The sequence below is a fragment of the Mustela lutreola genome, chromosome 12, assembly GCF_030435805.1.
Source record: "Mustela lutreola isolate mMusLut2 chromosome 12, mMusLut2.pri, whole genome shotgun sequence".
Taxonomy (NCBI): Eukaryota; Metazoa; Chordata; class Mammalia; order Carnivora; family Mustelidae; genus Mustela; species Mustela lutreola.
Window position 1 is genome coordinate 93,371,224 of NC_081301.1, and position 13,934 is coordinate 93,385,157.

Below are 13,934 nucleotides of genomic sequence, written 5' to 3' on the forward strand. Positions count from 1 at the left end.
CTGAGGGCTTCAAACTCCCCAATTTTTCAAGTTCACCAAATGATTTTTAATTGATCTCCAGAAATGAAAACCAGCTTTAATTTCTCACTCTATTCAAAGAGTTATTTATAACGACATTTCAATATAATTCTGCAACAGTGAAGATAGTTTTCCACTGACTACATCACTTACTCATCTCTAGTCTGATTATTTTTAAAAGGAAAAAATAGTGATTTATATTAATTTTTAAGGCACCATGTGTAAATCTTCCACTAACAGTCTGACTTGCTGATTTCTATATGATTTGAGAATCAACTCATCTCAAAGCTGAGCTCAGTTACGTTTAAGACAATGCATCATTCTGGTTTCGCAGTATTCTGTGAATAATGACCTCTTCATGAGAGACTGTATAAACTGAGATATTTATTTTTTTATTTATATGTTATCTGTAAGAAAGCACTTTTGCTCCAACGATATACTGAACTGCTTTAGTTTGAAAGAGGGGGATTAGTTTACGATCTTATTTTTTCATACTAACCTAGTTCCCAATCTCCTGGTTCGTAATCCCATAAAAATTGACCTTATTAGTTTTCCAAAAGAAGCAGCATTGACTGGGTCCAGTTTGTGTTCCTGGCAATGTCGTAGGTAGTGGTTGTACAACGTGCTTCTGGGAAGGCTCACTCCTTCTGCTGTCTCATAATTGTCCAACAGCCACTGGAGCTAGTACAAATAAGACAAGGTAAACACAGAGAAACCATATAATTTACCAACATGTCTACAAGCCACTACAAACACAATACACAGAAATACCTAGAAGATCTTCATCAAGACTTGTAATAGGGTCAACTGTTGTAATTCAAAGGTATACCCAGACCTTGAAAACTCTTGGAAATGTGCACCACTGAACCTAATTTATGACCTCAGACCACATCCATTCCTTCAAACATTCAAACATGTGTAAAGAACGCTAATATTCCCTGTATTGATTGCAATTCTGTGGATAAACATCTCTTCGGGAAATTCAAAGAAACCCCTCAACTGGTTGTAAATAAAATTTGTAATTTCTTATGTACAAGACGTTTCCAAGCCTAGTGGCGTGACACATAATACAGCTTTAGGGTTACTTTGTTTTAACACATGAACAGCAGGCTGCCTGGTATGAGTTTTTATATTAAGTTTCTATTCATTTACATAGAATTTTAATTTACTTATGTAATACACTCCAATAGGACAACAACTGTACTAACTAGTGGGTCAAATTCTGCAAGCAGAAGGGGGGAAAAAAAAATCAAGAATTTCTTCCCCAGAAAGAAAGAAATTAACCAGACACTGATTAAAAAAAAAAAATATATATATATATATATATATATGTAACTTACAAAAAGGAATCTTTTATTACAATCATTGGAGTTTTTCTACTTCCCTGCTATGTTTTTACATAATTTTGGAAGAAACATTACAATGGTAGTTGGTAAATCAACATTTTCTCGGTCTGTAGTTCACATTTGAAAGGTTTATGTTGTCCTGTGTTTTTTAAAAATAATCTTTAAAATAAAGCAAGTGCAAAAAAATTTTAGAAAATATAATATAGGTATGTATTACTGAATTTCAACAGCAGGAAAATTATTAACTCATTCATTCATTTCTTTATAAAAGGGGAAATGAAAAATGACTTTCTTAAGGTCACAGATTGTCTCAGAGCCCAATCTAGTTCCCAACACACATTTCCTGATTACTTGCATACCGGTTGTTATCTCCATTAAGCAGCAAATACTTCACATTACTTGTCTCAACAAAATTTCCATGCCATATAGAAGAGGTGTGATAAAGAAGTGGTATTTTTACATGCAATTTAAATTAAACATAAGTTATGGGAGCCCAAGGATTCCTGGCACATCAACTATGAGCCAGGCAACGTGCTAGGCACCTAGCAACGTAGAAATGAATGTGATCTCACTCTTGTCCTCTAGGAATTTACAATCATATTCCAAAAAACAATACAGATACTCAAATATATCAAAGCACTGGCTTACATATTTTAAGATTTGTGAACAAACTCAGAATCTGAACCTTCAGACTCTTACTAAGAAAATTCATTAAAAATATTTTAGACTTACTACCTTTAACTATGATGACTGAATTGACCAAAACCATTTTAATTTCAAATATTTTACATGATGGTTATGTTTAATTAAACTTATCCCATTAAACTCATACTGATGTTGGCTCCAAAAATATGGGCACCAAGTCTACAAGTTAGGACACTCTTTTTTTTGTTGTTTTTAAAGTAGGCTCCAGACCCAGCATGGAGACCAACACGAGGTTTGAACTCACAACCCTGAGATCAAGACCTGAGCTGAGATCAAGAGTGGGATGCGTAACCGACTGAGCCACCCAGGCGCCCCCAGAGCACGGTACTTTTAAAAATAAAGTTCACGTTCTGGTCAGGGAGACGTGAAGTTCTCCGTGAACACTTATATATATGAATATGTGCATTTAAACATACTCATTGCCTCTGTAATACATACAACCCTCCCTTTCTAAAAGGTTACACAAAATAAATGTTCATTTACATAATGACAGAAAAATTAAAGGTCAAAAAGAATTCTTTAGAGATGAAGCATCTGTAACCTGACAGTAAGGGCATTTTCCAGAGCCATGCGATTTCTGAGTATTCTAAACAGCACAGAGAGCAAGTTCACTTACTCATACTCATTTTGTATAAGGGGGGGGGGGGCGCAACATGATTGGAAAACCCAGTTATTATGGCTCGGGTTAGTATTCTGCCTACCACAGTGGGTCAGGATGTCTCCAGTGTTTCTTCATAAATATTCAGATTCTGTAGACTATGAAGGCAACTGAAGACAGTGACACACAAAATATGGCCGTACGAGTCTCCCTCCTACCCTTCACCTGCACACCTCAGGACGACGACTGGCATCTGAAGGCAGTGCTTCCTCACGTGAATGGTGCTGGGGAGGCTCTAGTGAACCATATTGCCCAGCAATGCGAGCTCTTGTTTTGTGTGTATTAACTAGGTAGAACCTTCCAGTTGGTATTCTAAACATTTAAAGAATACAGAAATACAGGACATAGACTAGAGCAACATAGAAAGGTATAGTCTCTGAGAAATTCAGTTTCTTGTGATGAAGGAGTATAAAGGAAACACCAAAACAGAATCCTTAGAAAGACAAACATATAACAATTCTGAAGTATTTGGGGGGAAGCAAATATTCTGCAACTGAACTAAGGAAGTGTCACATCCACAAGCATGGAACACACAACACATATAAGTAAAGAATACCAAAGATATGTTTGTATGTATTATCTTTGCTTTCTCATGAATGGCATAGTGTCAAAGCCAAAGCAGTATGATTTTGTAACAAAAATAAATAGATAAAAATAAAATATTTCTTTGCTAATGAGCATAACATAGAGCTATATAGGAAATGTTAATTTAAAGGATATTCTTTTTTCAGAAATGGAAAATGATTTCGTAACATGAACTCTATAACCAAAAGTATACAACTAGTAAAAATAGATCTGATACAATACACTTTCAACAAGATATAAAGCAAATAAAAATAATTTGTTTAATTAATGAGGTACAAATAGAAAATTTCCGTAAACTGCCTCAAATGTTTACTAGTTCTCTTGTAATATTTAATTACCTAGACGTAAAGACAGATATCTAAAATGATACTATTTTCTCATGATAAAGAAAACTGTCTTGTAGATAAAAAAAAAAACCTGGAAAGCAAATCTAAAAATAAAATATTTGAGGGTATGATCTTAAGATGCCTTTTATAGAAAACTCGTGCAAATATTGAAGTTCCACATAAAATATTTTGAGTCCAAAGGTATGTTTACATATATAAAAGAGTTAATCAGACCACCCTTAAAGAAAACTTTTCACAAAAATAGTGACATAATGACAGCAAAAGTTGCCTTAAAATACTTGGAAGCCTGGATAATATTACTCAAGTCCCAGATGAATCGTTTAGAGAAAATGAAGTTTTTACCGATTGGCTCCGTGGTCCCCTGAAAGGCTCAACGGGTCAAGTAATCTGGACTGACAGCCTGGCAAACTTCTTGTTTTACCGTATACAGTGTTACATTCTTATAGACTCTTCATTTCTACACCATTTCTTCAAAAACTCTGAGTTTATTTGTAGTATGTGCATGTATGTTTGTGTCTACGTCATCAGTTGGTTTGAAAAACTCCCTAAGAGTGGGTTTCCGGAGGACTGTCACTTTGATGGACGTAAAGGTACATTTCGTTCCCTGCCCCTTATTCGCAGGACAAAGAACGTTTGCTCCGTGCCAGAGGCTGGCAAGCAATTTGGAAGAGCAGGAGGAGGTCACGTGGAGGTGGAAAGCCCTGAGAGCTGGAGACCCAACCTGGAAATGCTGGGGACAACTCAACCATGTAAGCATAGCGGTCCTCAGCTCACTGTGTGAGCGGACTCTGGTTTAGAAGCGGAGAGGTCAGATTCTGAGATGCAGCCGGGTATTACCATGTGCAGGCTACATGCAGTTCTGTCGCCTTCAAGTTTCATCACAGGGACGACATTGTAAATCAGATATTTGGGTCTGAAACACAGTATAAGAAAGGACTGATTTTGTTCTAAGAGAAACCTGGCTGTTCAGTGTAAGCTAAAGGTATCCCCTCTCGTGTGGCTCAAGGGAAGGTCAGACCTGTTGAGATCTAGTTTCCTTGGGCTTCGTCCATAATAAAATCCCTTTGAACCCTAGAATTCAACACCCTTAACATTTAGCAATTTAGAACTAAACTATTACTATTTTGTGTCCTCTGTTATAAAATGTCATTGAATATTTACTTACCTTTATGGTTTTTAAAAGCCTGTAAAGATACCACAGGAACTTTTAACCTTTATCTTTAAAACTTGATTATTCTACTGATGAACTAACACAGATTCATGTAAGGGTGGAAACCAAGATAATTGCATCTTTCAACCTTTGCATTTAATCTATATTAATCAGGGTAGATTAAGGAAGACGAATAGTTCCTATTTTTCCCAAAGGGAAATACTGATTGACAAATTAAAAAAAAAAAAAAACTGCATTCCCCAATTAACATCTAAATGTAACATTTGGCATTTTTCCCCCAGATGGATTATTATCCATTAGGATTCATTTTAAGTTCAGTTCATTGATGATATGCATTTTGACAGGTCTTATTTCTGTCATAACTTATATTTACAATACAGCAAAGTCAAGGGAAAGTGAGTACAAAACAAGGGTTTGCTTTGAGCTGAATATATTTAAGTAGCTAAAACCAGCAAAAATCATAAAACAACTTGCTAGATTTAAAAAGTATAAAAAATAAATGCCTGATGCTTTTTATATGCTTTAGATGGATTTTTTTTTTTTAATGCACAAGTTCAAGAACATTTTGTGGAAAGTGGGAACAATTAGTTTAAGAACATTCCTGTGTTCAAATATGCAATCTAAAATATCTCACATCGGGTACAAAATAATCATTAAGTGCCAATTTATATTAGTTACCACTAAGAAGAAGTACAAAATAAACGTCGGTCTGCAATGACTGTCTACTTTGTTGTAGGCATACGATATACATCATTAAGCCCCACTGCATCCTCACATACAGAAGATTTGGAAATAAAAGTATTTAATTAAAAATGTATTATACTAATACTATACTAATACAGTGAATTCCATAAAGCTAAATCAAAAGTACCATTCTAAAATATAAGGAAATGAGTGATATCTCCCTTGGTTATGATCTTTTTTTTTTTTTTTTTGAAGGATGAGATTATTTGGGAGAGAAACGAAGTTGTCTACTCTTAAATGGAAGGTTGCCCATGTGGCAGTGATAGAAGCCTCATATACTCTTTCTCACAAATTCTATGCAGGGAAAAGGCTGCTTTATGCCAATACTGTTCAGAAACAAACCGATAGAAGCATACTTGATAACAAAAAAATGCATGCATGAGTTCCCAAATAAACGAACATATGACAGGCAAAGGTATGGAGAATACTGAAGGTAAGATAAAGTCTGTTCCCTTCTACTACTTGTTTATGTTCATCCATTTAGGAAATACTTGGGAAACTTCTACCATGTACCAGCCACTCTTCTAGGCACCAGGGATGCCTCAGAGGACAAAACGTATGAAGTCCTCACTCTCCTGGGACTTCAACTTGTCAGTCTGTATGTACTCTCTGCTTGCATGGTGTTACTACCAAAATAATTGCCATTATGCAAATATTGACAATACTAGAAAAGAAACATGCCACTCAATGTAACTATACTCAGTTTCTGAGTGGGGTACTATACAGGGTATGAAACTGAGGAGTATATATGCATCATATGCATTTCAACCTGGAGGATAAAAGGAAGATAATGATAAAAACGGAATAGCAGTACTAAGTACTCCTAAGGATACCCTGAAAAGGGGACACAGAAAAAAAGAAAGGAAGGAAGGAAGGAAGGAAGAAAGAAAGAAAGAAAAAACAAACAAACAAACACAAAGCCATCATGTTGGAGTCTACGGACAGGAGATAATTTATTTGTTTGACCGTAAGAAGAATTTTCTGAGTTACTGTGAATAATCAAATGTGTAAAGGGAAAATGGGAAACCCCTTCTATCCCATATTCTAAAATAGAGTGAAATAGACTTTCTGCTCAAAAATCATGATTAACATGCCTCTTCTAAAACTACTAAATATGGGACACATATTATTGATCAGTTCTCCTAATTTCTGGCCTAATGAAATCGATCCTCTGTAGTAACTGAGAGGTCAGGGAAGTATCATCATGAAGTTGGGATTCATGTCCATTTTAAAGAATTCCACAAACCTCAAATGAATCTATATTATGTCCTATATAGTGAGGGATAAAGGTAACTTACAGTTTACTGACATTTAAGATATTAAGGATATATTTTTAAAAAACTTTTCCACTAAAATTTTTCTTTACAAGTGAACATCACCAATTAAGTCAACTGATTTTAAAATGCCCTTAGCAGGTGGTTATCAACTAGAACACATGCAGTAGCTTTTCCAGTTGTTTAGATTAACCTAACAAAAATTAGGAGCATCACTAACTTTCCAAGGACAGAAAAACAACAGGATTATTGTTATGTGTTCAGGGAGAAGCCTGAGTGGACAGCAGAGACAAGATCCTTCCTTTACAGTTTCTATACGATCTGTAGAATCATTTGTATTTGTGAAGACTTGACTGTAAATGTGCTTTAAATGAATTTAACTACCTCAGAGGTGTAACAAAACAAATCAGAACATCTAGAGGGAGATTATCACTGTATTTGCAACATTTATCTATATACTCTGTGTGTGTGTGTGTACCACCGTGTATATATACTGAAATATCTCTGGCAGTTAGACAATACTATGGAAGGGCTACCGTGCTATGTAACAAAAAGCATGAAGCCACACAGTAACAAACATTTTTTTCTTGTTTGTGCAGCTTAAGCCACACGTTCGTTAACATTAAATATTATTTTGTAAGTTTTACAAGAGAATAAAAATCTCAAAGAATCCCCAAATATCTGATGAGTTTCCAACAAATCAACAAAAATATACCAAAAAAGCCCTCCATGTTCTTATACCTACATTATTAGTCATGGAATACTAATAAATATTGGTAATCCAAGTTAAAATTATACACAGCACATATTTTACTAAATTGCATAATTCAAGTGAAATAAGATATGAATTAAATAACAAAAACACAATTTCTTAGAAGTCTGACAGTTCAGAAAGTTAACTGTTGACTTCAGCTGTTTATTTGTTTTTCTTATGTTCCTGTACATTTTTTACTAAAAGTAAAAAACATTTTTACTTGCCATTTTCAAAACACAAATGCCAGTTAAGTCATTACCCCCTCCCCCCAAAAAAACCCCTAACAGTGTACATTAAACCAGTCTTTATACACAACTACAAATTCATGCTAACACCATAGGGATATACTGATGAAACATATAAAGAGTGACATTTTTTACTGCACATAAATTTTCAGACGGAGGTAAAAAATCACATTCCTTAAACTGTTTCAAAAAGAAAGGCCAAAACATACATTATTTCAAAATTTACAACCTATACTTTTTACCAGAATTGCAGGCATTCTCCAAACTGGCTAACCTGTTTTTATTTGCCATAATACAACCCCTTGAAATAGAAAGAACACACAATATTCATCTAAAAACACATGTGTAAAAGACATGGAAGTATTTAGTGCTGAGCTGGAATATAAAATTTAAGTCTTTGAAAAGTCAATTATTTAAAAAGTATAGTGAAAATATTATCTGTGAACTAAAAGTTTTAGGTTTACTGAAAAAATATCTCATTTCAGTTGGGTGATCCAATTTTAGACTTTTCACTCACAAAATATGGGGAAGAATTAAAAAATTCTAACAACTTATTTCTCAGTTTAAGAATACATTAGAAGTTGGGAGGGAAAACTAACTTAGTGTATTGTCATTGATATTAATTTAGCAGAAGATCTATATAAAACAGATGTAAGTCACAGCTCTATTTACTTTTTCCCATATATTCAGAAATTATGGCAACAAAATAATTTTTAATCAGAATTTCCATCAGTTCCCCCAAATCTGAAATTTGAAAGTGTTCATAGTATCACAAAACTGTCCTTAATCTTCTCAGACTTACCAGTGTTACAGTGATGGCTGCATCTGGTAAGAGGTAAAAGCATCAAGAAATAATAACAGTGATCCTATTTAATCACAATTCGTATCAATTTATGGCTTATCTAGAGTCTCCCTTCTTCTCTTGGCCCAGTTTCATTTTTCTGTAGGTCTCAGGATCTGAGCCCATCTAGGTCACTGTTTCCTGCCCACCTTAAACAGTCTTACTGGTAAAGAAATAATCTTCAGACAGTTTACCACTCGGTTTGGTATTAATCATCTTTTTCCACTTACAGAATACTACTGGGCATACAAGCAGACACGACCATCTGCCTGCTTCGGACACAGAGATGCGGGTCACAAGCATTTGCTTCACAGACAATCAATAATATCAAACCAGAAAACTTTAAATATTGAAAATCCCCATTAATTAACTCTCACAAGTAAATGGCAGCTTGGTATGAACTGGAAATGTTACATCTGTACCAAAACAGCACAAAAACCTAGTAAAGCAGTATATTAGGGGCTCCACTTGGGGTTTTTGTTTGTTTGTTTCTTTTAGATATTCTGCTGTACAAAATAGCCATGAAGGAATACAGAGATCATAGGGCGCTGAGAGAGAAAGGTTAAGAAGCAAAATAAACAAGTCAATAAATAAAACAAGCATTTAGAAGCAAGCAACACATGCAGAACAAGCAAGAGATTAGTTTACATGAAGAAGAGGCAACTTACATGGCTGTTGAGGAGAGAGCTTCTGTGAGTGGACAGACCGTCAGACTTTTGCAGCGTCTCAATCGCCATTTCAATCTGATAATAGATGTCATTAAAAAAAGGGCTCAAGACAAGATAGTAATAAAAGGCTCACCAGAGAATTTTTGATAGATTCTCTAAAGTTCAATTTCTTCTTCAATGGTGGCTAATGAACAGCTCTTACCTAAATGTGTCTCTCCCCCACCTGCCCGCCCCACCCCCAGAGAATAAAAAAAAAAAAACAGGCACGCTAATGATAAGCCCGATCGCAAAAAGTACACCTCTTTTTTTTTTTTCCTTTCTTTTTTTCTGGAACATTCTGTAATGATGATCAGAATGGAGGCCTGAAGAGCAGGAACTCCAGTGGTTTCTTTCTAGTTATGAGAAAACATTCTTGACTTTCAGAGTTCAAGATGTGGGCTAGTAACCGCTCTCTTTCTAAACAGTCTTTCACAGAGTATTTAATATTTGCTCTATTTTGTCATGGAAGAAAAATTACCCTGCAGATTCTGTGTTTAACATGCATTAGTATTTTAATGCAAATGTACAAAGACCCTTTCATTAGTATTCAAAAGCTACTAATTCTATCCATTCCTCTCTTAACCCTGTATTAAAACTTGGAAATGGAGGGTCATTAGTATGAACAAACACTACGATGTAATCATGGCCCCTGTGTTATATTTTAGGAAGTGGTGGTGAGGCAGAGCTATTAGAAATGACAGCAGAAATGGAACATAAAAGAGAAAATAATTCAGAGTCAACAAAGAAAAGGACAACCACAGAAACAGTTTTATACCATGTAATCTCAGCATACCATGAGCAATCATAGCACCTGAACTAAGGAGCAGGTGCCTAAAATACACGGGATGCACTCTTGATAACCTCACAGCAAAAGATGTCTATCTCTCACTCCCAGTGCTAGGGCACGTACTGTCAAATCAGGTTCTGAACACACTCTATTTGGTTACTTGGCTATGTTAACAACATTAACTGAAGTTAAATTTAAAAATCACATTATGTAAGAGAGAAAACTGATTTCGTTACTTTTATTTCTACCGTGTGATCAAATCAGCACATCAGTAGAAGCACCTATAAAGAACACTTAGGTGTTTTCAAATGTAGTTGACTTACTTCTAGTTTACAGAGGTTACGGAAATTAATGATGCCTTGAAATTCTCACATACCGTGTCCCCCCACCAACTCAAAAATGATGGTTGGCAATGTCCACAGCAAAGTTTTCTCCCCCATCAACGTCCCAATTGCTTCCTGGTAGAACTTTACCCACAGAATGTCCAGTCTCAATTACATCAGCATTAGATCCAATTTTCTTCTAAGCAACTTGGGAACTTAATAGCTTTAATTCTATTTTATGTTATTTCCACAAGTTACTGGTTCTGCCTCCCTTGCTTGAGTTAATAAGATATAAAACTGACAAAAATGTTAGACTAGAAATTATAGAAAAACATATTCTTAAAATAGAGATTATAACAATTCATAAGACTACGTAATATGATTTGTTTCACTGTTAGTTTCTTTTAGATCACAAAATTAAGTAACCTGGCTTCTAAAACACTCCTTACTGGGTGAATGGTCACGTAGTAGATTTTCAGTTGAAAACCAACTGAAGAAGGTGATATTGTACTAGTGAAAAAAACACACATTACAAAAGAGCAACGTGAATGTACGGAGAAATGAGTAAGCAAGCATTTTACTAAAATGTTGAACAGCAGAACTACAAAGGACCTCGGTACTCATCTCTTAAAAGGGCATCCTAAGTGTTCTTGTTTGCAAAGAGAACACATATATCCAAAAAGAGAGCTGGAAAGCCTCACCCTCACATGACTTTAGATCACTTCTGTGAAGAATTCGCTCAGGGGACACCTGGGTGGCTTAGGCTCAGGCTCTGCCTTCAGCTCAGGTCATGGTCCCAGGGTCCTGGAATCGAGTCCCGCATCGGGCTCTCTGCTCAGCAGGGAGCCTGCTTCCCCCCCACCCTCTCTGCCTGCCTCTCTGCCTACTTGTGATCTCTGTCTGTCAAACAAATAAATAAAATCTTAAAAAAAAAAAAAAAAGAATTCGCTCAAAAGTCTAATTTGCTTCAATGCCCACATTTTCTTTCTAGCTTGAGTGTCGAGAGTTCGAGGTTCGATTTCAGTCTACTAGATAAAAATACAATGATCTGCATTGCCTGATTTTCCACATTGAGTTGAAAGGTGAAAATGATCAGAGGTGTCACTGCAGTAGTGATGATGGCAAAATCTAGGTCTGTGTGGGTTTATTAACCAGCAATTTTAATTTCTTTATGACTAAAAGAATTCGTGGTTACTGTTTTGGGTCATTACAAAGTGGACATGGTAGACAAGCATTTTCCATTTCTTCCTTAAACCAGTGAGGCTTTAGACGATGATGATACAGGAGGTTATTTTTTGAAAAGTCAATGCTCTGAACTAAGGTTCAGTGCCCAGTTATAGCTCTTACTGAATTATCATCCTGAAACTGAGTCACCAGGCGTGTACATGTCCTCTCGGCAATTACCTATTGCTAGGATACGTGGTGCTTGGGAGTTTAGGCTGGTTCAGGTGACCCTGGACTATTGCCTCACAATCAGATAAGAAGCTACGGCAACTCTTCTGAGATCAGGTGGTGGGATGCTCCATTCGACATGAGACATCTGGCCTGGAGAGACAAGCTTTCAGGGCACTAAGTGGGATTACTGGGGCGAGTGACGTCAAGAAACTCCCTGTATGACAGAGCAGGTAAGAAACCGCCATCCATTCCCGACAATCCGGGCAGAAGACTTCCTAGATAAATCAGTTTTCTGGAAGAGAAAAGAAGATCCTCATCACTATGCTAGGGATGATTTTAAAACGCTCCAGAATCAACAGCTTCATGCGGGGATCCGGGGAGAAGGGGACTTGACTCTGGGAGTGGTTCTCCGCCCAAGACAGGAAACTTTGCTTCCACCCTCCTGCAGACGTATTTTCAGCAATGGAAGAAGAGGGTTTTGCCCTGTGTTTAGACAGGCTGCTGCAATCTTGGAAGAGTGGCAGGCCTCGGGGGCAGAAAAGCGAGAGAGACAAATGAGACATTCTCCAGCTCTGGGAATCATGGGGTCTCCAAGCCTCAGAGGCAGCCCCGACGGAATGCCTGGCCAGGTCCGAAGAGTCAACACGCAGGTAATGAGAACTTGCTACACTCACAGGCCAGATTTCTTTCCAACCACATGGTAGCAGAAGGATGCAAAGACCTCATTGCAGTGTGTCATATGACAAACGACTGCGGAGAATCGTGTGAAAAATGGGGACTGTGTGGAGCACCTTGCTGAGAGGGTCACTGGCCATGAAGACAGTTCAGAAAAATCAGACTTCGTCAGAGAGCAGGCACCCCTGGGAGTCTGGCTGTTACCGAAGCTTCATTTGGGTAAAGAAAGAGGAAAAGGGCTATATTTTAAAAAAATGTTTGGGACTGTGTCACCAGCGAATTAGTCACTGGAGGATTAAAATGTATAGAGGTGTAACACTTGGCTTCCCCAACCAAACGCTGAGTTCTCCAGAGACTGAAAATCAGGGAATGGTGTATATGGGTTTCCTTCACTTGGGCAAAAGACACCCCGTACTAAGTCTGGAGGGCTAATCATAGACTATGCCAACGACTTTGCTTCTGGTACAGGAAGTGGCAATGATCACAACTGTGATAAAAATTTGACCACATGTCAATAAGCAAACCTTAGGTCTTGTGTGGCAGAGTGTGTGTGGGTGTGTGCGCGCACACACATGTACAGGTGTGCATGTGTGCGCAGGGGTGTATGGAAGACTTAAGCCACTATTATTCTGAGAGCATAGAGCAAATACAGCAGATTGCACTAGTGACAAAAGTCTTTCCTGATTTCTCAGGAGTTAAGATTAGAAATTCAGAAGAGGCTGGGGAGCTGCTGTATTTCATATGTAAGAGAAAACACAATACGTAAAACTCAGTGGAGCTCCTACAAAAAGAGAGCAAACCCTCTAAGAAGGCCTGGAAGGGGACAGGGTACCTATGATCTGATGGGGGACAGATACCCAGGATGATGAACATATGGCCTCAAACCCAGGCTGCAAACTCTTTTCCAGTCACTACAATGCTAGTGCGTTGTGGGAACCAAAGACAGGTAGAGGGTCTCCAACCACCCAGGGCTACCCTGGGTGTATCTAACCAAGAATCAGTGTCCCGAAAAGGACTTCAACTTCAGAGGGACGTCCCAGCCAAGCCCTTAGGAAAAGAGCATGGGAAGAGAAGAGAACTCAGATGGCGTCTGGATGTCCAGCAAATACAATTGTGACCTCTTCTCCCAACCTCAAAGAAGGGATCGATACTATACGTCTTCTAAGGCAGCAAATACTTTTAAGGACAAAAATGAAATATGAAAAAAAACCATTTTCCCCATTATTTATAATTTCCCATTATTATTTGCAATTGGCATTTGTAGTTTCTTTCCCATAACATTATGGATGGCCCTTTTATTATTAGAGGATGGCCCCTCGTTTTGCAGACTTGCTCCCAGGCTGAGGCGCTCCGCTGGGG

General features: G+C 37.2%; 1 protein-coding gene across 8 annotated transcripts in view; it reads right to left on the reverse strand.

Annotated features, from left to right (window-relative positions):
• The window catches only part of RFX3 (regulatory factor X3), a 444,526-nt gene that overhangs the window by 71,923 nt on the left and 358,669 nt on the right, over nt 1-13,934 (reverse strand). For 7 of the 8 annotated variants that reach the window (XM_059142828.1, XM_059142827.1, XM_059142829.1 and 4 more), the window contains 2 exons: nt 9,357-9,431; nt 518-699 (listed from right to left, as the gene is read on the reverse strand). In XM_059142828.1, coding sequence (XP_058998811.1) covers nt 518-699; nt 9,357-9,431 — 257 coding nt within the window. The remainder of the gene's footprint in view (nt 1-517; nt 700-9,356; nt 9,432-13,934) is intronic. The other variant, XM_059142826.1, reaches the window with a different exon arrangement.